This window comes from Urocitellus parryii, chromosome 4 (assembly GCF_045843805.1).
Source record: "Urocitellus parryii isolate mUroPar1 chromosome 4, mUroPar1.hap1, whole genome shotgun sequence".
Lineage (NCBI taxonomy): Eukaryota > Metazoa > Chordata > Mammalia > Rodentia > Sciuridae > Urocitellus > Urocitellus parryii.
The window spans coordinates 76,823,526-76,850,140 of record NC_135534.1 but is presented as its reverse complement, the minus strand read 5'-3'; the positions used below and the strand labels follow the sequence as shown (position 1 = coordinate 76,850,140).

The 26,615-nt window shown below is 32.6% G+C and overlaps 1 protein-coding gene across 6 annotated transcripts in view; it reads right to left on the bottom strand.

Annotated features, from left to right (window-relative positions):
- The window catches only part of Tmem135 (transmembrane protein 135), a 227,149-nt gene that overhangs the window by 49,844 nt on the left and 150,690 nt on the right, over positions 1–26,615 (bottom strand). For all 6 annotated transcript variants that reach the window (XM_026401522.2, XM_077797667.1, XM_026401523.2 and 3 more), the window contains one exon: positions 22,214–22,260. In XM_026401522.2, the coding sequence (XP_026257307.1) occupies positions 22,214–22,260 (47 nt within the window). The remainder of the gene's footprint in view (positions 1–22,213; positions 22,261–26,615) is intronic.

Below are 26,615 nucleotides of genomic sequence, written 5' to 3'. Positions count from 1 at the left end.
ATTTGCAGGTAAATGGATGGCATTGGAGCAAATAATGCTAAGTGAATGTTTTCTCTGATATAAGGTGACTGACCCTTAATGGGGTAGGGAGGGAGAGCATGGGAGGAACAGATGAACTCTAGATAGGGCAGAGGGGTGGGAGGGGCAGGGAGAGGGCAGGGGTTAGCAAGGATGGTGGAATGTGATAGACATTATTATCCAAAGTACATGTATGAAGACATGAATTGGTGTGAACATACTTTATATACAAACATATGTATAATAAGAATTGCAATGCATTCCACTGTCATGTATTTTAAAAATAAAATCAATTAAATATTGTTCAAAAAAGTTTCTTTGTACCTAATAGTGTTTCATTCCCCACCTTTTGGAGACAGACATTGTATATGTGCTTGCCAATACTGGTTGAATGTCCAGGTTCTGATGCCCTCTTTGCTTGACCTGATTTGGAGAGGGGGAAGCTTCAGGTAAGCTGGAATTTACAAGTCAGTTGCCTCCAGCTCTGTGCAGCATCAGGTATTTTCCCCACTATGCTATACAAACACATGCAAGACACTTTCTACATATGACATGATGATGGAAAAGAATGGGGCATACTGGTTTAATCAGGTAGACTGAGTAATAAAGAGAAAGGTTCCAAAGTTAGAGAAAAACCAAATTCAAAATCCAATTTTTGTTTCTTTCTAGTTATATAAACCCTGGCAAGTTACTTAACCTCTTAATGTTTCATTTTCCTTGGACATAAAATGGAGAAAATTTAAATACCTACCCTCTTCTGGTAGAGGTAAGGATTAACCCAGTACCATTTATTAAACACCTAGTACAGAGTCTTGCACATAGAAAGTACTCAATAAATATTAGCTAGCTACTTTTTTTTCCATAAAAGCCTACCATCCATAGAGGACTTTCTAGTGCAAGAAAAGAACAAACTGGACCTGAAGGTCTAGGAGACAGAGACAAGTATTGTGAATTATTTAAGCCATCATGGGCTTATAAACTATGTACATGAAAAGTTCCTATTAGTATATGATTCCTTCAAAGATGACAAAATCCAATCCCTAAAAAACAAATACCAAATGTCTTCTTTGATATAATGAGAGCAACTAAGAACAGAGCAGGGAGGAAGAGCAGAAAGAAAAGATTAACATTAAACAGAGACATGAGGTGGGAGGGAAAGGAAGAGAAAAGGGAAATTGAATGGAAATGGAGGGAGACCCTCATTGTTATACAAAATTACATATAAGAGGTTGTGAGGGGAATGGGAAAATAAACAAGGAGATAAATGAATTACAGTAGATGGGATAGAGAGAGAAGATGGGAGGGGAGGGGAGGGGGGATAGTTGAGGATAGGAAAGGCAGCAGAATATATCAGACACTAGTATGGCAATATGTAAAACAGTGGATGTGTAACCGATGTGATTCTGCAATCTGTATTTGGGGTAAAAATGGGAGTTCATAACCCACTTGAATCTAATGTATGAAATATGATATGTCAAGAGCTTTGTAATGTTTTGAACAACCAATAAAAAAATTTAAAAAATAAAAAATTGAGATAAATATCTATTCCTGAGAGTCATTCTTTTATCTCTTTTATTGGTATATCCTTAATTCTTCCCATAAGAATTTAAAAATCTTTCACTTAAGTTGCATACCAAGAAATCTGACTTTCAGCTATTTCCTGTAGAAAAAAATATTACAAATACATTAAGAATATTGATAAGTTAAAATTAGAGCATATTAGCATTTTAGAAATCATTATACATTCCAAATAAAATTTGACTCTGAAAGAAAGTAGCTATACCAAAATGTGGTCTGTGTAATAGTCCCACCCTGTAGATAAGGGAATATGCAACATGCCAACTCACAGAAAAGACAAAACAGGTGAAAAAAAGTAAAAAGAGGGTTCTAAAAAAGAAGAGAAATATTAAACAAAAAGTTCAATGGTCAAGACTAGGAAACAGATTTGTAGAGTTAGAAACTGGGCCAAATGTCAAGATCAGAGCAACAGATTTGGAGGATGTTGTCCAGATAAAGGAATTATGGTTTGAAAAGGATACTTTTAGACACAAGAGAACTTTATACAAGATATATGTGATCAGATTAGTCACAATTATTCATATATTGAACAAGAAGAAACAAGTAAGATTAAGCAGGAAAGAAAAAGAATTCAGATTTGGTAAACTAAGAAAAGGGACTCATGGGAAGATAATGTTTTAGAGACATGATGAATTTCTAATCAATCTTTTATGCCAACAGCTGTTAGTAATGTTCCAATTTCTTTTTTATGTTAAAGTTTCCTATTTCAATTGTAGCTTATTATTATTATTGTCAATGTGATATGGAAAATAATATAAAACCTATATGACAACATAATATCAAATCCATCTTATAAAATTGCAAGTAGTTTTCAGCTATTGAACAGAAAATAAAGTTTAAGAATGTTTCTGACTTCCAGGATGAAATTAACCTATCAAAGAATTGAAGAATAAATTTGAATGAAGAATTTATTCTATTAGTGAGTTTAAGAATGGAACTACATTGTAGAGCTTAAATAGCTCAAATCCTTAAAAGGCACAGACTGTTCATGTAAATCTTCAATACATATCAAAGATTTAATTTGAAAAGTTATCGATTCATGACAAAAATCAGAATGATTATAAAAATATGCTAGTATAAATTATAGCTCTTTCTTTTAACATTTTATGAATATTGCTTAAGAAAATAGTAAGATATATTTAATTCAATCCTAAAAAGTCAGTCATAGGCCCCTTGGTCACATGTAAAATGATAGGATGGATTGCTAAATGTTAGGTGCCATAATGTATTACTAGCTATTTCCTTGATATTATAAATTAAGCAAAATCAGAAAACAGGAAAAGAAATAGGGTGATATGGGGGATGGAGAGAAGAATGGAGGTTTTGAAACATAGAAACAGAAACCATAGCCATCTGACTATAAAGCAGCAATTTTCCTTCTTCCTGGTTGAAGATTTAGTCACAAGGAAGGAATTTCAAGGACTTCTAATGGCAATAATAAAAAATATCTACTATTTTAAACAGAAACATAGTCCCATGAGATGGTACTTCTGATAAAGTTTAAACTATTTATTGTGCAGAATCCAAAATATACATTAAAAAAGATTTGACCAAATTTCTATCTTCCTTAATTTCTATGTCTTTCTGTTTAATTTTTGTCTTTTCTTTCTAACAAACTTCACATTACATGGTAGTATTGAAGAGAACAAAGATAATACTTAGTCTTTCTGATGCCCTTCACATGAATCCCAAAATATTCAATTGTTTAAAAATAAAATGGGGTATTTTAAAGCAAATTATTCAAAAGTCTACTTCTACATGTACACTAATTGTTGCAATGATCTAGGAGAAGTCACAAAAATTCTTGAAGATTCAATTTCTTCACTAGAAAAGTGGCAATGCTGTATTACATAATCTATAATTTGGTTTCTGCTCTAAAAATTTGTGATCCTTGGCCTGGGATGTTGGTGTACACCTGTCATCCCAGGTACTCAGGAGGGTAAAGCAGGAGAATCACAAGTTCAAGGCCAGTTTCGGCAACTTAGTAACACCTGTATCAAAACAAAATAAATACAGGGATGAGGGTCTATCTCTGTGGTGGAAAACTTGCATAGCATGCACAAGGCACTGGGATCAATCCTCTATACCACAAAAAAATATATGATTTTCTATGAACACAATCACTGTTATTCACCTTAAAGAATAAAATACTTAAAAGAACACTAACTCAGTACATAATCTATGATTTTTTAACTTCAGTTATTTTTAGACTAGGATATATAAGCACCAAGATATATGGCAATTACATCAACTTGTTCTTACAGTAAAAGTATGAATATAGTTTAACTCTATTATAATAATTAACAAGTCAAAAAAGTAGGATCCAAAAATTGAAAAAAAAGCATGTAAGAAATTCTAAAAGAATAGAAAAGAGGATAGCAATAATTATACTACAGTGACAAAAGATATAGACTGAGACATTAATAAGTATTTTAAATGTATTATTTACAGTAAAATAACTCCAGTCTCCACTTAAGGGACTGCATTTAATAAGAAAAATTTCCCACAGTTTCCCCATTTTCTCTCTGTAAAACATGAGATGTTTACACCAATTGTCCAAAGACAAAACACCACTCCCAAAAATGACCATATACACCTCTATATTCATATTAGTTAGGTAACACATGTGCCTACAGTCAGCTGAGTTTGCCCCAAAGTGTGTTTGTCAGTTGTACTTGTTAATGTAATCATGATATTTTACAGATAAACTCAGTGATAACAAATCTCATGGCACTGTCATGAGCACAGATTTCCTTGCATAGCTTTCTTCTCATCAACTTGGGCTCAGAATAAATATGTGAGGAGCAGAATTATCCCATCCATCCCACAGACCTTGAAACACAGCTGATCAGACAACAAACACCCTTGATGTTACATGCCACACAGATGGAGTTATTATTTATACTAGCTGCCTGTTACAACAATACAAAAGGAAAAAAATGAATACTAACAGCATATAAATTGTTCCTACAAGTCAGCACAAGAAATCAAAAAATAAAAATAAAAGAAGAGGATATGAAATCAAAATAGCTAATGAATTGATGAAAAGATGTACCACTTCACTAGTCAGGGAAAAATACTAACAATGAAAAAAATGAAGCATTACTTTTAGCTCATCTGATTCACAGTGTAAAAATTATTCACATAACCTAGCATGGCAGAATCAATAAACCATTTGAAAGGAAATTAAATTGGTACCAACTTTTTTGGAGGATAATCTCACAATATCTAATAAAATAAAACATGGCTAGTTCATATGATTCAGAGAATCTATGTGTGGGTAATTTTTTAGCCTGCAGAAATACTGGAACATTGACAGATATTTTTTTTAAAAAAATTCATTCCTGTATAGCTTATAATAGTGAAAAACTATAAACAGTACAACTGTCTGTTGAAAGCGTTTTAAAAATTATTTACAGACTTTTTGTAATCCCCCAAAACAATGAAGTAGAAGTATATGTACTGGTATATGAAGAAAATCCCGTCATACATTATTAAATAGAAAAACACTACAGAAAAATGTATAACATGTGATCTTATTTTTAAAATCAAACAAACTTTGGGCTAGAGATGTAGCTCAGCCTTCCATGTGTGAGGCACTGGGTTCGATCCTCAGTACCACATAAAAATAAGTAAAGATACTCTATGTTCATCTACAACTAAAAAAAAATTTAAAAAATCAAACAAACTTAGATATCTATGTAGGTATATTTAGAAAGAATTCTGGAAAGATGCATGCAAACTATTAACTCTCATTTACTCACATAGTTCTTCCTAGTCATTTAAATAGAATAGAAAACTATGAGGTAAAAGATAATCCAAAAGAAATAGACAGTAAATTCAGCAAAGTGATCAAAAACTTAACTTTAGTGATTATACAACTCTAAGAATTCCAATAACCTTACAAACTAAGCTTGCTATAATAAATTTTCCTTCATGTTTTATATCAGGAGAATTTGTGATGGTTTTCAAAAGTCAGGAAAAGAGTCTTGTCTTTCGTTTAAAAACTTTCTGCAAGTATCTTAAAATGGCACTCGCAAGGACATATACTTGCAAAATTATAATTTGATATGAATTCAAAAAGCATTTTTTAACATTCAAGGAAGAAACAGAAGTTATGATAGCAACTGTACTTCCAATATTAGAGCTTGAGGCTTTGGTGGCAGATTAAAGAAATCAAATCTGATAAACTTAATTGCTTTCTGTCATCTGAATTTTAATATCATTCTTATTCTGAATGTACCTATGGAGCTCAAAACCACTAAGGGCTGAATATTCAACTTAGTGATCAGATCATTTCAGAAAGCATTCCAGAGCAGCCAAGATTCAGAGATTCTGAGCTGCCATGAAGCCTGAGAATCCAAACCTGTATTCTCCTCCTCCATTTATTTTTCATTTCAGAATAACAGGAAGATGATAAATAGCCAGTATTCAGTCACCATCAAGGCTTGACCAGTACAAAAGTTTTGTGATTGACAAGGGAATATAAAAAAGTGAGGAGACCAACTTCTTCCTTCTTCTATGGAAGACTCTTAACAGAGAAGACTGAAATTTTAGAACTTAAAATCTTCTCCCATTTCTACTACTCACCTAGCAGGTAAATACCTTTCTGGTTCAGTGACTCAATCACACATTGGAAACAGAATTTTTCCTTAAAATTGATAATGATGGACAAAATACTTTTTTTCTGTGGGATTCATCTGGGCTTTGATAGAGATGGTATAGGCCTAGACACTATATCAGGTTGAAAAATAAACCTCCAAATATGAATGTTTCATTTGCAGTTTGAAAGATAGGCACTGGAGTAAACTCAAATATTTCCAATTTTTGGCTGTAATACTTTTGGAAAATGTCTAGAGATTAGATGATGAAAGAGGAAAAGTACAATAAAATACAAATAATATTAGTATAATTTTCCTCTCTACCTTTCTATTCGATTCAAAATTATCCATGGCAAGTAGGTTGAGACAGTGATTTTAAAATACCCTCTCCCCCCAAAAAACAGAACATATAGTAAAATAAAATATTGATACTTCAAAATAAAATTAATATGGATTTGTAACCAAATAGAATCTATGAAATCTATGTTCAAAATAAAATCAAGTTATGAACTAGTAATATATATTTCAAAAATCTGCAAATTTAACTTTCATTCAAATTGAAAGGGAATGTATTATTAGCATGGAACTTCATAGGTACATTCTTATATTGACAATTTGTATCTGACCATCTTTGACTTTTGAGTTTGAACAAAAATGCCCTAGACTTATATTTGAGAATATATTTGCAGCTTTATTCAGCTATAAATCACATATTAAACAACTCACTACTTAAACTGATTCAGCCAGTGGTTTTTAGTATATTCACACACTTGTAAATACAATAACCACAATTACTTCTGGATATTTTCATCCCTCCTAAAACAATAAACATTCCCAATAGTACTCATTCCTCATTTTTCCCAACAACCTTAGCCCTACACAATCATCAATATAATTTCTACCTCAATAAACTTGCCTGTTTGGGACATGAAATATAAATAGAATCATCTATCATCTTTACATCTCATATTTAAATAATAAAATGACTAATGCATTTTGAGTACTTACTATGGCAATAGGCATTTAATACTCACACAACCTTCATTTAAAAGAAGAGCCATGAAGCACAGGGAGGCTAAGTAATTTACCCAAGATCTAAAATAAGTAAAATGAAGAAAGGATTTGAACCAAGATAGTTGAACCCCATATTCTTAAACATCTCTGCTATACTATACTCTGTCCTTTGATTATCTCTAAGAAAACTTGATCAGTTGAAAATAATAGAAAAAAAAGTTAGGGTTGAAAAGGACATAGTATATTATAGCATTCCTCATAAATGGTAAACAAGCAGTTAAATTGAACTGTTTCAAATTTGAGCTTCTGTAGCAGAAAAAAACTAGTCAAGAACATTCTATAACTAGTAATGTTTTTACATAAACATGAAGAAGGTATCTTAGCACATGAAAGAAGACTCCAGAACTTGAAATTGTATGATGTTTGAAGTCATTCATTTAATCATATCTGTATTATCTTAATTATCAATAGTTTCTTAGTGAATACTGAAGATTGGGATAATAATCCATATCAGTACTGTCATGAAGAACTATTGGAGTTTAAAGGAAATATTAAATTTAATTCAAAGACATTTGTAATTTCAGTCGTCTTTGAAAAGATCCCTATTAAAGACTCCTTTAAGGAAAAGGAAACTTACATGGAGACAGCAAGCAACCTATACTCTGAGATAACAAACAGGTCTTCAGGTCACATTTTTCAATAGATATCTGAAACACTAATGTATTCATTAGAAAGCTACAAAGTCCTTCCCAATTTTATAATTTACCAACCTGCTGATAATTAGTATATCTGGAAAAATAGTAAATTATAAGTACACTAAAGACCCAAAGAAGAGCTATTCTAGCTAAAAAGCAAACGTCTCCTCTGATGCCTCTGCTTCAAGTTAATTGTTTACTCTTACCCATCCTCTCCACCTTTGCTCCATCCCCTACAGGCAAGAAATGAGACAGTCTGTTACACAGAAGAGGATCAAATGCTTGGCAGCTATTTGGCTATGAAAAGATGATGAAAAGTTGCTTGCACATACTTTTAAAGGGTCACCTGCAGCTTTATTTAGTTTTGATATAATAATGGTACAATATTATGCCTAAAAAAATTAGATTATGAATGGGAAAAGATATCCTTTTTGGTTATATTCTTCACACATTTTAATCTTTCTAGATTTCTAAATTGACTTTTTGATGGGTAAACTAATATCTAGTTAAAAGTAAGGCTGACAAGAGAGAAGAGGATGGCGAAATCTTGCCGTTATGCATTTCAGGCCAATACATTGCTCTCTGAACTGTCCTATTCCTGCCACGTCTCAAACAGCATGAATGTACCCTATACCTCCAATACCCCTTCTTCTCCATTCCACTTACTGTGCTGCCCCCAAATTCCTCTAGTCAAAATGGTATCAGGGTGGGGAGCAGATACACAAGAAGAAAGAAAAATATATAAATAGCATGAAAGGGACAGTCCCGGTTTAAACCATAAACCCTAGGTTCCACAATTTGCAAGATAAGTCCTTTTGCTAAAATCCATTCTCTTCCTAAAAGCTCTAATCCTATTCATCTATCCATTTATTTCCCATTCCCCATGCTCTGAACTCTTGTGTCTAACATGATTTCTGTACAGTAACTCAGAAATAGATAATTCCCAATCATTGTGCTTTAGCTCTAGCATACTGGACATCAATTTATTTTCCCAAATAAATACTACCATAAATATTGTTTTTCTAGAAACAATACCACTTCACCATACTCCAAGTATGTTTTTTAAATTCATTAATAGGTTAAATAACTTTTAAAGATAGGTTTAGAAACATATAAACTGTTAAAAGCCTTTATTTTCATTTGGGAATATATATACTCTAAGTTCTTACAGCCACATGAATTATTTCATGAGTGAGAATTATTTCATGGGTGAGCCTTGATATTATTGAAAATAACAAATGAAATTCACATTCAGAAAATGGCCTATACATATCATTCTGCTTCTATAAAAATGATGTTGCAGCAAGTCTTTGAAAATTAATTGATCACTTTTCACATGATAAGTACGATTAAATCCTTACTTTAGACAGTTACAAGTTCAGCTCATACTACCCCATACAAGTTACATTCATTATAAAATTATGGAGTTTTTTTCTTTATCTGGACACAGTTATCTTAAAACCTGACAGGCAAAACATAAAATTAGATTCACCATAATTTTCTTAGTCTTGGAATACACTCACCAAATGAGCAGACTAATTTTCTGCAACAAAAAAAGTTCAAATTACACTTAAGTGACTTGGTAATAAGCTTTGCATTATCAGAGAAAATGATTTAAAACATTTACCGGTCCTAAGTTTTCTCACCTCTTTCATTTGTTCTAAGAAAAGCAAAATCCCAACAATCTCTATATTTCTTTTTTCACAGGACAAATTTTAGTTTTTAGAAAACTTATAGGTTTATTGCCAAAAATAAAAGTGCATCTTTTCATCTGCTTTTATCTTCTGAGAAATACTGGTTTCACGGTTCCAAGTCTATTTTTATAAGTTATTTGCCTTTTAATAAAGACCAAATATTTAGGAAGCCAAAATATTATATTTTTCCACTTAATACCTCTTTTATCCATTAGTTCTGCTTCCCTTAAGCCAAGGCCAGAGGCTGTCAGGTTCAGCTTCCTCCTAATCATTTATCATTATGTCTTTCAGACAAGTCTAACAATCTACCCACATATATTAATATTTTGGATCACATTTTTGACTTCTCTATTCTCTTTCCCCTTCTCCAACTGGTAAATCTATCCTGCTTATGGAACCCTTTTACCCCTTAAACTTTCTTATACTCTAGTCTTCTTATTCAAAGAGAGAGGAAAGAGAAGGGAAAGAGGAGAGAGCGAGAGAAGAAAACAAAAGTAAAACCCTCAGTCTTCTAATAACTTCTCTCTCGTGCTCCTTCAGTTTACTAAACTCTTTCTGCTTCCTCATCACAGATTTATTTCTTAATTCACTATCCCAGTTCAACTACAGAAATTTATCTCATAGGTTACCTTTGACCATTAGGTTGCTAAAGCAAAAAAAAAAAAAAAAAAAAAAAAAAAACTTCTTAACCCTTACTATACTAGGCTTAATTATAGCATTGACACTACAGATTATGCCTTCATTCCTGATATTTTCTGTTTTTTTATTAAATTTTTCTCCTATTTTAAAACAACAGCTATCACTGGATTTGACAAAGGGAACAAAGGAAAGGGTGAGATATAGGAATAGGAGAGACAGTAGAATGAATCAAACATAACTTCCCTTGTTCATATATGAATACATGACTAGTGAAACTTCACATAATGCACAACCGCAAGAATGGGATCCTAATTAGAATAAGTTATACTGCATGTATGTATAGTATGTTAAAGTACACTCTACTGTCATGTATATCTAAAAAGAACAAATTTCAAAAAGTCATTATTTTTTCTTTTTTATTGGTACATTATTATGTACATAATGGTGGAATGTTGTTACAATATTAGTACATACATGCAATATAACAATATAATTTACTTAAGATCCTTCACCAGTGCTTCCCCACTCCCTCCTTTCCTTTTACCTTCTGGTCCTCTTCCTCTACTCTACTGATCCTCCTTTGCTTTTCATGTGATCATACCTTGCCTTTCTTTTCCTTTTTCTTCTCTAGATTTCATAAATGAGAGGAAACACATAACCCTTAACCTTTTGACTGTCTTATTTTGCTTATTTCGGTCCCTAGTTCCATCTATTTTCCTACAAATGACATAATTTCATTTTTCTTCATGGATGAATAAAACTCCGATTGTATATATACCACATTTTCTTCATCCATCTACTAATAGACAAGTAGGCTGGTTTTATATAGTTTGTCTAGTGTAAATTATGCTACTATAAACATGGGTATGCATGTAGTATGAAGACTTTAATTCTTCAGGATAAATACCAAAGAGTGGCATAGCTGGGTCATGAAGTGATTCCATGCCTAGTCTTTTGAGGAACCTCCATACTGATTTCCAGAGTGGTTGTATTAATTTACACTCCTACCAACACTGTAAAAGTATTTCTTTTTCTCCACATCCCCTCCAGCATTTATTATTATTTGTATTCTTTTCTTTTCTCTTTTTTAAAAAATTTGTTTTAATTAGTTATACTTACAGTAGAATGCATTTATGTACTTTGATATACATAGATGGAATATAATTTCTCATTTTTCTGAGTGTACATGTTCTAGAATCATATTGGTCATGCAGTCACACATATACATAAAGTAATAATGTCTGTTTCATTCTACTGTCTTTTCTATCCCCACATTCCTTCCCTTCCCCTCCTTTCGCTTCTCTCTGCCTAATCTAAGGTAAAGCTATTCTTCTCTAGTGCCCCCCATCTTATTGTAAATTAGCATCTGCATATTAGAGGAAACATCTGCCCTTTGGTGTTTTAGGATTGGCTTATTTCACTTATCATGACATTCCCCAACTCCATCCGTTTACTGGCAAATACCATAATTTCATTCTTTTTTAAAACTGAATAATATTCCATTGAATATACACACACACACACACACACACACACACCACATTTTCTTTATCTATTCATCTATTGAAGAAAACCTAGTTTGTTTTCATAGTTTAGTTATTGTGAATTGAGCTGCTATAAACATTGACATGGCTGCATTACTGTAGTATACTGATTTTAACTCCTTTGAGTATAAACCAAGGAGTGAGATAGCTGGGTCAAATGGTGGTTCCAGTCCAAGTTTTCTGAGGAATCTCCATACTGCTTTCAATAGTGGTTGCACCAATTTGCAGTCGCATCAGCAATGTACGTGTGTACCTTTTTCCCTACATCCTCATCAACATTTATTGTTGCCTGTATTCTTGATGATTCCCATTCTGACTAGAGTGTCATGAAATCTTAATGTAGTTTTGATTTACATTTCTCTAATTGCTAGATATGTTGAATACTTTTCATATATTTGTTGATCAACTGTATTTCTTCTTCTGAAGAAGTGTCTGTTCAGTTTCTTAGCCCATTTATTGATTGGGTTATTTGGGGGTTTTGGTATTAAATTTTTTTAGTTCTATATATATATTAGAGATTAATACTTTATCAGAGGTACACGTGGTAGATTTCCTCACAATCTGTAGGTTCTCTCCTCACGTTATTGATTGTTTACTGAGAAGAAGCTTTTTAATTTGAATCCACTTTTTAAAGAAGTCAGATCCTAGGCCAACATAGTGAAAATTTGGGCCTACTTTTTCTTCTCTGAGGTGCAGGGTCTCTGTTCTAGTGTTGTTGATTCACTTTCAGTTGATTTTTGTGCAGGAGAGAGAGATAGATGTTTAATTTCATTTTACTACATATGGGTTTCCAGTTTTGCCATCACCATTTGTCGAATAGGCTATCTTTCCTTCAGTGAATGTTTTTGGCACCTTTGTCTAGTCTGACATAACCATATTTATGTGGGTTTGGCTCTGTGTCCTCAAGTCTATTTTGGTGCCAAAATCATGCCATTTTTGTTTCTATAGCTCTGTAGCATAGTTTAAGGTCTGGTATTATGATACCTCCTGCTTCACTCTTCTTGCTAAGGATTGCTTTATTCTGAATCTCTCATTTTTCCAAATAAAGTTTATGATTGCTTTTTCTATTTCTATTAAGAATGTTATTGTGATTTTAATAGGAATTACATTAAATCTGTGGAATGCTTTTGGTAGTATGGTCATTTTGACAATATTAATTCTGCATATCTAGGAGAACATGGGAGAACATTTCATCTTAGATTTTCTTCAATTATTTTCTTTAGTATTCTGTAGTTTTCATTGTAGAGGTCTTTCACCTATTTTGTTAGATTGATTCCCAGTTTTGTTTTGTTTAAAAAAAAAAAAAACTATTGTGAATGGAGTATTTTTCCTGATTTCTCTTTCAGTGGATTCACCACTGATGTATAGAAATGTATTTAATTTATGGGTATTGATTTTATGTCCTGCTATTTTATTGAATTCATTTACTAGTTCTAGACTTTTCTGGTGGAATTTTTTGGATCATCTAGATATAGAATCATGTCATCAGCAAATAGTGATAGTTTTGAGTTCATTTTTATCTATTTGTATCCCTTTAATTTTTTCTTTTGTGTAATTGCTCTGGTTAGAGTTTCAAGGATGATGTTGAATAGAAGCGGTGAATGAGGACATCCTTGTCTTGTTCCAGTTTTTAGCAGGAATGCTTTCAATTTTTCTCCATTTAGAATGATGCTGCCCTTGGGTTTAGCATATATACCATTTACAATGTTGAGATATGTTCCTATTATCCAAGGGTTCCTAGTGTTTTGAACTTGTAGGTGTGCTGTATTTTGTCAAATGCTTTTTCTGCATATACTGAGATCATAGTATGATTCTTGTTTCTAAGTCTAGTAATATGATGAATTACGTTAATTGATTTCCATATGTTGAATCAACCCTGCATTCCTTGGATAAACCCCACTTGATCGTGGTGCACTCTTTTTTATATTTTTATGCAATTTGAAAGAATTTTATTGAAAACTTTTGATTCTATGCTCATCAGAGATATTGGTCTGAAGTTTTCTTTCCTTGATATGTCTTTGTCTGGTTTTGGTATAAGGGTAATATTAGCCTCATAGAATGAGTTTGGAAGGGTTCCTCCTTTTCTGTTTCATGGAATACATTGAGGAGTATTGGTGATAATTCTTCTTTGAAAGTCTTGTAGAACTCAGCTGAGAATCCATGTGGTCCTGGGCTTTACTTGGTTGGTAGGCTTTTGATGGCATTTTCTATTTCATTACTTGAAATTGATCTGTTTAAATCATGTATGACATCCTATTCAGTTTGAGTAGGTTATATGTCTCTAGAAATTTGTCAATGTCTTCACTATTTTCTATTTTATTGGAATACAAATTTTCACAATAGTTTCTAATTATCTTCTGTATTTCAGACATGTCCACTATAATATTTCTTCTTCATCATTGATTTTAGTAATTTGAGTTTTCTCTCTTTTTTTCTTCATTAGCATGGCGGGAGTTTATCTATATTATTTATTTTTTCAAAGAACACACTTTTTCTTTTGTCAATTTTTTCAATTGTTTCTTTTGTTTCTATTTCATTGATTTCAACTCTGATTTTAATTATTTTCTGTCTTCTACTGCTTTTAGTGTTGATTTGTTCTTCTTTTTCTAGGGCTTTGAAATGTAGTGTTAAGGTATTTATTTGTTGAGTTTTTATTCTTTTAATGAATGTACTGAATGCAATAAACTTTTCTCTTAGTACCACCCTCATAGCATCCTAGAGATTTTGATATGTTGTATCAGTGTTCTCATTTACCTCTAAGAATTTTTTGTTTCATTCTTGATTTCTTCTACTATCCATCCATACATATCCATTCAATAGTTTATAATTTAGTCTCCATTTGTTATAGTAGCTTGTATTTTTTATTTTATCATTGCTTTATAATTTCATTTTTTTGTAGTTTGATAGAATGCAGGGTATTATCTCTGTCTTTTTGTATTTACTAAAAGTTGGCATAAAATATCGTCTATTTTAGAGAGGGAGCCATGTGCTGCTGAGAAGAAAGTATATTCGCTCATTGGTGGATGAAATATTTGGTATATGTCTGTTAAGTCTGAATTATTGATTGTATTATTTAGTTCTATAGTTTCCTTATTTTTTGTTTGGAATATCTATCCAGTAGTGAGAGAGTTGTGTTAAAGTCACCCAGTATTACTGAGTTGTGGTCTATTTAACTCTTGAAATTGAGAAGGGCTTATTTGATGTGCATAGATGCTCCATTGTTTGGGGCGTAAATATTTATAATTGTTATGTCCTGCTTATATATACTTCCCTTAAGAAGTATGAAATGTCCTTATCTGTCTCTTCAGATTAACTTTGATTTGAAGTCCACTATATCTGAAAATTGAATTACGCAATCCATATGAGTGATAAGTTTTTTCCAATTCTTTCACCTTCAGCCTGTGTATGTCTTTGCCCATGAGGTGAGTCTCTTGAAGTCTGCATATTGTTGGGTCTTGCTTTTTAATCCAATTTGCCATTCTATATCTTTTGATTCATGTTTAGGCCGTTAATATTCAAGGTTATTATTGAGATATGATTTGTATTCCCTGACATTTTGATTTATTTCTGGTTTTCAATTTGACTTAAGTTCCTCCTTTGGTTGACTATTCCTTTTTATTTTCACTTCATCCTCATGGAATATTTTGTTGACAAAGTTCTGTAGTGTAGGCTTTCTAGTTGTGAATTCTTTTAATTTTTGTTTATCATGGAAGGTTTTAACTTCATCTTTAAATCTGAAACTTAACTTATCTGGACATACAATTCTTGAATGGCATCCATTTTCTTTCAGAGCTTGAAATATATTATTCCAGGACCTCCTAACTTTGAGGGTCTGGTTGAGAATTCAGCCAAGATACAAAATGCTTTCCCCCATAGGTAATTTGATTTTTTTCTCTCATGGCCTTTAAGATTTTATCTTTATTCTCTGTGTTAGTTATTCTCATTATAATGTTTTGTGGTGTGAGTCTGCTGTAATTTTGTACATTTGGGGTCCTATAAGACACTTGTATTTGATTTTTCCATTCAATTCTTTAGGTTTTGGAAATTTTCTGCTATTAAATCATTGAAAAGAATGTGCATTCCTTTGGTTTGTATCTCTGCTCCTTTATTTATTCTAATAACTCTTAAATTTGGACTTTTCATGTTATTCCATAATTCTTGGATGTTCTATTTATGGTTTCTTACCATTTTCTCTGCCTAGTCAACTCTACCTTCAAGAATATATATTTTGTCTTCATTGTAGTCTGTTGCTGATGCTTTCTATTGAATTTACAATTTGGCTTAGTGATTCCTTCATTTCGAGGATTTCTGCTTGTTTTTTTTTTCAGAATCTCTAACTCTTTATTGAAGTGATCTTTTACTTTCTATATCTTTTCTTTCATTTCACTCCTTATACTATCCTTTATTTCACAGATCAATTGAATTATGTACATTCTGAACTCCTTGGACATTTTTCTACTGTGTTGCTTCTGTTGTTGGTTTGTTTGGGGTGCATTAATCCCTCATTTTTTCATGTTGTTCATGTGTTTTCCCATCTAGAAGTGTGGATCTAAGGCAGCACAAATCCTACCCTGTAGACCTATAGTATCCCTGAATGTTTTCAGTGCTTTGCCTATAACAGTGAGACCAATAAGAATAGCACCTAGTGTACAAAATATAGAGACTTAAACCTAATAGCTCCCATTAAGACATCTACTGCTTTTTTGCATTGAACCAAAAATGATGAGTTCAATAACTATCTATAGCATAAACAGAAAATTTGTTAAAACGGTTTACAATTTCAAATGGTGGATGAGAGAATAGAACTACCATAGTATAGGATGTTCACGAGGGAAGAAGAGAGAACCTAGAAGCAAAAATTCACAGGAAGAGTGAAAGAGGGGCCAACAGAGATTGGCTCTTGGTCGGGGAAAAGTTGGAAAGAAAAATCTTAAGAAAACAGACAAGAGTGAGCAAGAACACAAAGAAAAAAAATTAAACATAAGAATACAATAAAAATGCAAAACACCATTCATATATCATTGTCCTCCACACATTGATGCATAAAACACATCCTGTTCCAAATATGGTAGAGATATTAGCAAATTGAAAAATAAATCTCGCTGGAGAGTCGACCTGTCTTCATCATTGTTCAAAGTTTCTCAGCCCTGTTTCTGATGTCTCTTGGGATCACCAGACCCAGATCAGCCCTTGAAGACCCATTCACTATCCCACCAATCTGGGTTCAGATACCTCAGGCTCAGCCATGCTGCAGTCCCAAGATCTCAATGTGCTCCTACTTTCAGAGAGACCACCAGGGATACACTCATGCAAAGGAGCAAACCCAAGATGAAGCAGCAAGACAAGGGTCACCAGCACTCCGAGCAGAAAGACCCCAAGCACCTATAAACATGCAGGCACCCCCACACTGGACCTGCATGTCCCAGCCAGAGTCCCCAGATAGAGGCTCTTGTAGTGGTAAACCTGCTGGCACCCAGGCTCTAGCTGGTGTCCTAAAATGGATGCAGCCACAAGCAATCTGGAGTCTCCCCCCACAGCAGTCCTCTACACAGTGGTAGCAGTAGTAGTGGTGGTGATTGTTGGCAGCAGGAAGCAGGTCAGCAACAGCGGTGGCAGTAGCGTTGCAGGTGGCAGCTGACTGGACAAGAGACCTCCATTCATCAGCGGCAGTGAATTCAGAGGTAGCCACAGAGGTAGCCCTGGCCCTGCTCAGAGAAAAGACCTCTGGGCATGGCAGCGGAATCTGTGTCAGCGGTGCCATTATTTGTATTCTTGATGACTGCCATTCTTACCCATGGGAGATGAAATCTCAGTGTAGTTTTGATTTGCATTTCCCTAATGCTAATGATGTTGAATATTTTTTCATATATTTGATGGCCATTTGTATCTCTTCTTTTGTGAAATATCTGTTTAATTCACTTGTCCATTTATTAATTGGGTTATCTGTAAGTTTTGGTATAAAGTTTTTTGAGTTCTTTATGTATTCTAGATATTAATCCTCTGACAAAAGTGTAGCTAGCAAATATTTTCTCCCACATTGTAGATACTCTCTTCATATTCCTAATCATTTCCTTTGCTGTGCAGAAGCTTTCTAAAAAATATTTTTTTAGTTGTTGATAGACAACTGAGAATTGAACCCAGTGCCTCACATGTGCTAGGCAATCACTCTACTGCTGAGCAACAACTCTAGCCCTGTGCATAAGCTTTTTAATTTGATGCCAACCCATTTATTAACTCTTGGTATGATTACATGAGCGTGAGGGGTCACATTAACAAAGTTATTGCCTATGCCTGTATGCTGGAGTGTTGACACTATGTCTTCTTCTAAGAGTTGCATAGTTTCTGATCTAATTCTTAAATCTTTGATTGATTTTGATTTGATTTTTTATGCAGAGTAAGAGACAAGAGCCCAGTCTTATTCTTCTACACATAGATAACCAGTTTTCCCAGCACCATTTGTTTAAAAAGGCTATCTTTTCTCCAATATGTATTTTTGGCACTTTTTTTATTGGCTGTTCAAAACAATACATAGCTCTTGACATATCATATTTCATACTTTAGATTCAAGTGGGTTATGAACTCCCATTTTTACCCCATATACAGATTGCAAGCACTTTTGTCAAGGATCAGATGACCGTAGATATGTGAGTTTGTCTCTGTGTCATCTATTCTGTACCATTGGTCTATGTGTCTGTTTTTATGCCACTACCATGCCGCTTTTGTTACTATAGCTGTCTGGTATAATTTGAAATCAGGTATTGGGATACCTCTAGCATTTTCTTTTTGACTTGGAATTACTTTTCCATGTTAACATCAGATTATGTAAGATATGTCCATTGTGAAACAGTCCATTATGTATATAGATTAATGGCTATGACATGACTGAGCTTTTCAATCTATATTTCGAAACAAACTGTTGAAACTGTTGCCTTTGCAAAGGCTTTTGGGAAGAATGTCTAACTAGTAGTCATGAGGCTAGGATCAAAATTATTATATACTCTATGATACTATCTAGTTTAAACTAACAAAGAAATCCTTTCTCTAAAATATAGGTATTTTTCATACCTATAGTTGAAAAAAAACCAACGATGCTTAAAAGCACTGCTTTTTTTCTTTCTTTTTTCTTTCAGTGAACAGGATTAAGTATAATATTTTCTCTTTGTGCTTTTTGTTGATTCTTTGTTTTCTCACATAAAAGAGAAAAAAGTTAGTGGTCAAAAGAAAATTTCTTTTTTCCCTCGTAATTAATCCTAATTCAAGAAATATAATGAATCCTCTGACACAAAAAATAAGCTATTTTACTCGTAAATACATATTTGAAAGTTTAAAAAACTGCTTCAAGTAGTACATGAGACAAGATTTTCTACCAAATTTTCATGATCCTACTTGGCCTGCATTGATCATGATAGACAATACCCTAATGTACAGTCATGACAAAAGAATGCTTAATAATAAGATAACTTAACAAGGAGGCAGCAACACCCAAAAGAATGTTCACTGGGATGGTACAAAGAGCCTTCTTTCAAAGGGTCTTCAAAATATGTGCATCCTGAGTTATACCCTAATTCCTAAAAGACTACAACAAGTACTTTATGGTTATACTGCTGCAAGCCAGCTGGCTAAAAAGTGTAACAGAACTAGAGCTCTCTCTCACACACTACCTTTCCTCAGCTCAAGCCTGTGAGATGATGTCAGAATTCCATTTGCACAATCTTTTTTTTTTTTCTCATGTATGGATTAAAAGCTATTAAAAGCTATTCAAGAGTAAAATATTTCATTTCACATTTGGTTAACCATAGTTTTCAACACCAAAAACATCGTGTTGCTTTTTAAATAAACTTGCAATATAACCACCATAGCCAAGGAACATACTCGGAAAATACTCAAGGAACTATTTCTTCCAGTTCTTTCTTTAAAAAAAAAAATAAAATTGGTACATTTTTTCTGTTTTGAAAGGGGTCTCATTTCAATTTTTCCAATTTATATATTTGGATAAAACCATAAGTTGGCTCTTCAAACATACAATTTTTCTCTTATACTCTTGCCAAAAAAAGTTACAATAAAAGGAGTCTTGGGGTCAATATCATGATATTTAAGTATTCAATTTTATGCAATTAAATTGAAAATAATTATTAACAATTGAATATATGTGTCCACAAATATCTGTACTTATAATAAAATTTAATTAAGAATAAAATATTCCAATGCATTTGGACTAGCTAAATGCTATTGTATAATGTTTGTTCATTCCAAACACAAGTTAGAGTTCAGAAAAACATATAACATTGTTTTGTTTGGTTATAGTACTTTGTAAATGGTTTTATTTTACCATTCATCAAACCTCTTTTGTTGAGTTATTCAAACTAACTTTTGCCAAGAACACTAAGAATTTGGTGATAGTGCTTCTTTTAGAAGAAAAACAACCCCTTTCCTCAGAAAATTGAAAGTGTTTATCTTGGCACTTAAACCTTGCATTGAGCCTTCTGGAAAGTATTTTAAACTGTTGTTTTTAACCCAGACTTTATGACTGAAACAGGAAAAGGTTCTGTAGCTCTGCACCAAAACACATATTTATAGGGTTGATTTTCTTTCTACACCAAAAATACGAGGTTGGTGGCAGCAGCTTTCAAAATGTAATTTCCTAGAACCATGCTACAAATTGGTCATTTATCAGTGAATTCAACACATGATTTGTTTTTAAACCTCAAAACCATCTTATGACAAAGAAATGCCAAACATTAAAGCATATATGTTGTTTTTCAGTGTCACTATTTCATTTAAATGCCTGTTCTGGTATGTATTTTGACAAAAAGAAAATTTATTTGATGTTGTTCTTTCCTCCTGTGCATGTCAACAAGAGTCAAATTTCTAACTTTGCAATACTTATAATTTCATTTTTCCCAGCAGGTATGCTATATCTTCAGACTATACAAATAAACATATAAAAATAAACTATGTGAACTTTCTATAACATTTCCCTATTAATACATGTGAATACAATCATAAATTGTTTGTAAATTGATGGAATAAAACAGTCATTGTTCCTAAACCTCCCAACCTACTCATAAGTTAAAAATATAAGAAAGGGACCATAGTCTGCATATGGTACAATAGTCCAATGTAACAGTATAGCATATATGAAGATACAGTAAAAATAATAAACAGATTAGAACTTTTCCAGCTAGAGGTGGGAGAGCACCTGCCTAGCCTCCACAAGGCCCTGCATTCACCGCAGCACTAAGGGGAAAAAAATTCAGAGACAACCAGATAGCTCCAATAATTTTTTCAGTTACTAGTAACTGATATAAAATACTATGTATCCCATTACCAATCCTTTGCAAGTCAAATCCTCCCAACTTTGAATGTTTATGCCTTTTCCTCTAACACACTGGCTGTCTCTTTACCAAAATAAAAACAACATCATCATCATTTTTGTACTTACATATAACATTTTCAAAATCAAAGTAATTTTGAATTATGTCATCGGGATTCATCAAATATATATTAAGATGTTCTGGTAAGAAACCAGTGGTTGAAAAATGTTGGCAGGCTCAATTATTTCATTATTTTTAAAGAAAAGATAAATATATCTACCAAATATATGATTAAAATCCACAACTGCCTTTGTCAATTAAGTATAAATTATAAACTTAAAAGCCTGGGGATTTTTACTGTGGTTGAACACTGCATAGATCCAAGAAAATCAAAAAAGATTTATTTAAATAAGGGAGAGATAAATGGGAATTAACTGGTATCACTGAAGATGAAGGTTGTGATTAAGGAGTAGACTCACTCTAATCAAAAATTATATTTCATATTGCTATGGTTGTACAAAGATGACAGATAGTCTTTTTATTAGCATTCATAACTTGAAACACTCTGACACTCCTCCCACAGTCCTAAGATTTCTAGTCCTCAGAGTTCCAATTAAAGTACAACTTTAAACTTAGAGACAAATTTAATATTTATAGAGTATGATTAATGTGTTGAGGTACCTTCGCATAAGGCTTAGCTAGAACCTTATTGCCACTTTTTTCCCATTTAAATTTAAAATATTGATTGCTAGAACCCTACTGTCACTTTTTTCTCATTTAAATATAAAACATTGATTGTTTTTATAAGGAAAGTGAAAAATATCTAAAAGCAAACAAAAATTCATTTATTGGGATTTGAGTACTAATTAATTGACATATTCTATTTTCTAAGATGAGCCTACATGGAGAATGGGAGGAAAAACAAAATCTTTCTTCCCCTGCTTGTCTTTTATCTAGTCAAAACGGAGTAAGTATTTATCCATTACCAACCCTGGGAAACAAGGTCACTTGTGGGGGCCAATTTTTTAGGGACTATTTTGAGTTTCATGGTTGACAAAAACATTACAAAGGCATACTATTTTTGGTATTAAAATAAATAGATATAACACAACATACCTGAAAAAGAACATGTACATGGCTGCTGTTATGCAGAACAAAAGGACCTACAATAAGGAAAAAATAGATTAGTTGCAAAAGAACATTGACATCACCATTTGTGTGATTTAGAAAAAGAAAATATCCACTATTAAAATTTGTGCCTGAAACAATAAAATGATATATAAAACTAGTCATGCATATGTTATACTCTCAATCTTTCAAATAAACTATATTAAGGCAATAATAAACTAATTATATAGATAATTATAAATATACACATTATGTACAATGTTATATGAGTATAACATATGTTATACTCTCAATCTTTCAAATAAACTATATTAAGGCAATAATAAACTAATTATATAGATAATTATAAATATACACATTATGTACAATTGTCTCTCCATACCCATAAGGGATTAGTTCTAAGCACAGCCCACCCACCACTAACTTTACCCCCACAAGGACCAAAATTTGTGAATGCTATGTATTGGCATATAATCTACACATATCCTGTGCATACTTTAAATCATCTCTACATTACGTATCACAATTAATACAACAATAGAAGTTAGGCTTTACTGTTTAAACAATAAGGAACGAAAAATGTCTATTCATCTTTGTTACAGATGCAGGGTTTTTTTCTAAATATTTTCGATCAGTGGTTGCTTGAATCCACAGATACAAAACTCAACAATAGAAAAGGTAGACTGTGTATGTATGTGCATATGTATGTATGTATGTATGGTTCACACACTAATATAAACACACACACACATTATATTAACTGCATAGAAGTATTAACAGGGTTCCAAAAATGAATGGGCATTTTTTTTAACTTGTCTATTAAAATACTTGAAGAAGCAATTAACTTCAAAACTAGGATAATGGCTTTTATACATTCAAGTCAATGTATGTGAGAAAGCCTATTAACTTCTATATCAAGACAATCAAAAGTAAAATACAGTTCAGCAGGGCTGGGAATGTGGCTCAGGCAGTAGCACGCTTGTCTGGCATGCCTGTGGCCAGGGTTCGATCCTCAGCACCACATACCAACAAAGATGTTGTGTCTGCAGAGAACTAAGAAATAAATATTTTTTAAAAAATTTTCTCTCTCTCTCTCTCTCTCTCTCTCTCTCTCTCTCTCTCTCTCTCTCTCTCTTTAAAAAAAATACAGTTCATCAGACAGCTAATTCTTATTAATAAGAAAACTTGACAGTAGGGGATAGGAAAGGTAGCAGAATATAACAGTCATTAATATGGTATTATGTAAAAATGTGGATGTGTAACCAATGTGATTCTGCAACTTGTATTTGGGGTAAAAAATGGGTGTTCATAACCCACTTGAATCAAATGTATGGAAGATGATATGTCATGAGCTTTGTAATGTTTTGAACAACCAATAAAAAAAAAAAGAAAAAAAATACAATCATCCTTGTAGTGTGCTGTTTTTAAGTCCTTTCGGTATAGAACAAGGAGTGGGATAGCTGGGTCAAATGGTGACTCCATTCCCAGTTTTTCCAAAGATTCTCCATACTGCTCTTCAGATTGGCTGCACCAATTTGGAGTACCACCAGCAATGTAAGAGTGTGCCTTTTCCCCCACATCCTTGCCAACACTTACTATTGTTTGTATTCTTAATATCTTCCATTCAGATTGGAGTGTGATGAAATCTTAGTTTTGATTTGCATTTCCCTAATTGCTAGAGATGTTGAACATTTTTTCATATATTTGTTGACTGATTGTAGATCTTCTGAGAAGTGCCTGTTCAATACTTGGCCCATTTATTAATTGGGTTATTTGGTTTTTTGGTGTTAAAATTTTTGAGTTCTTTATATATACTAGAGATTAATGCTCTATCTGATGTGCATGTGGTAAAAATTTGTTCCCAATTAGTAGGCTCTCTGTTCACCTCTCTGATTCTTTTGCTGAGAAGAAGCTTTTTAGCTTGAATCCATCCCATTTATTGATTCTTGATATTAATTCTTACACTATAGAAGTCTTACTAAGCAAGTTTAGACCTAATCTGACATGATGGAGATTTGGGTCTACATTTTTTTTTCCTAATAGATGCAGTGTCTCTAGTTTAATTCCTAGATCCTTGTCCACTTTGAGTTGAGTTTTGTGCATGGTGAGAGACAGGCATTTAATTTCATTTTGTTGCATATGGATTTCCAGTTTTCCGAGCACCATTTGTTAAAGAGGCTATATTTTTCCCATTGTACGTTTTTGGCACCTTTGTCAAATATAAAATAACTGTAATTATGTGGGTTAGTCTCTGTGTCCTCTATTCTGTACCACTGGTCTATAAGTTTTGTTGTCAAAATCATGCTCTTTTTGTTACTATTGCTCTGTAGTATAGTTTAAGGTCTGGTATAGTGATGCCACCTGCTTCACTCTTCTTGCTAAGGATTGTTTTAGCTATTCTGGGTCTCTTATTTTTCCAGATGAATTTCATGACTGACTGCTTTTTCTATTTCTATGAGGAATGTCATTAGGATTTTGATTGGAATTGCATTACATCTGTATAGTGGTTTTGGTATTATGATCATTTTGACAATATTAATTCTGCCTATCCAAGAACAAGGTAGATCTTTCCATCTTCTAAGGTCTTCTTTAATTTCCTGCTTTAGCATTCTGTAGTTTTCATTGTAGAAGACTTTAACCTCTTTCATTAAGTTGATTCCCAAGTATTTTATTTATTTATTTATTTTGATGCTATTGTAAATGGCATAGTTTTCCTTGTTTCCCTTTCAGAGGATTTGTCACTGATATACAGAAATGCCTTTGATTTATGGGTGTTGATTTTGCATCCTGCTACTTTGCTGAATTCTTTTACTAGTTCTAGAAGTTTTCTGGTGAAATTTTTTGGGTCTTCTAGGTATAGAATCCTACCATCGGCAAATAGTGCTATTTTGCTATCCTATGTTAAAATAGTGCTATTTTATAGCATTCTCTCATTATTTGTCTGACAGCAATCCTAGATCTCTTTTATTTAGCATTAATTTTCTTTTATTTTTAACTGATTAGGATTATTAAATGTGTATATTGCTTACAAGCAGCATATAGTTGTCTCTTCCTTTTTCTTATCCTGAAAATCTCTGCCTCTCAATTGGGATATTTAGACTACTTTTATTTAATGCAGTTAGTGGAATGTTTAGATTTAAATCTATCACCTTATTATTAATTTTTCTATTTATCTCACTTTTGTTTCTTTTTCACTCCATTTTTTTTACTCCATTTTGGATTAACTGAATTTGTCTAATGATTCCATTTTCCCTTCTTTGTTGGGATAGTTTAATGTCTGTTTTAACATTTATAGCACACATCTATAAATTGCTATGGTCTACAGTCAAATGACAACTGTGCCACTTACCACAGTATAAATATCTTATAAAAGTGTATTTTCATTTCTCCTGACAATTGTGCTATTGGTGCCATCCATTGTCTGTGTGTGTGTGTGTGTGTGTGTGTGTGTGTGTGTGTTTTGGGGGTAAGGGTATAGTCAGTAAGTTTACTACTACATTTTACTCACTTTTCATTGAAAATATATGGCTGAAATTCTTTTCCACTTAATTGTGAAAGATACCTTTGCTAAGTATAAAATTCTAGGTGGATGTATTTCTTTTTTCAGTAGTTTAGAGATTTCACTCTAATATATCTTCAGAATTTGATTATTATTGTTGTGCCTTGAGGTAACCCTTGTCATGTTTATTGTACGAAGATTCCACTTAGCTTCTTGGAACTGTGAGTTTACAACTTTCATTCAATTTAAAAACTTTTAGCTGAGAATTCATCTAATGTTTTGATCCTCCTTACTCTTTCAGAAACTTCAAGTCACCTGAAATTTTCCACAACTCACAATTAATAATCATTATTCTATTTTTTAAAAAAAAAACTTTATTTTCTACATTTCATTCTGCACCATTTCTATTGAAACATCTTCACTAAAACTTTCTTATGCAATGTGTATCTACCATTAATGCTCTTCAGTAAACTTTGCATCTCATACATTGTAATTTTATTCTTCTAGTCTAATTTGGGGTTTTATTTTATCTTCTGTGTCTCTATTTAACTTTTGGACACTACAGGATTTAGTTTTAATAACTCTTTTTAATGTCCTTGCCTGTAAATCTAACACCTTTGTCAGTTCTAGTTTGACATTAATTGACAGATCTATCTCATTATGAGTTATTTGATGTCTTAAATGGTAATATTTTATTTGATGTTAGGCATTCTGAATTTTACCTTGATGGGAAATGGATATTTCGGTGTTCCCATAAATCTTCTTAAGCTTTATTCTGGGACACAATTAAATTACTTGGAAACAGCTTAATTCTTTTAAGGAATTGCTTTTAAGATATTCAGGAGGGACTGTAGTAATGCTCAATCTAGGAGCACTACTAAGTATTACCTG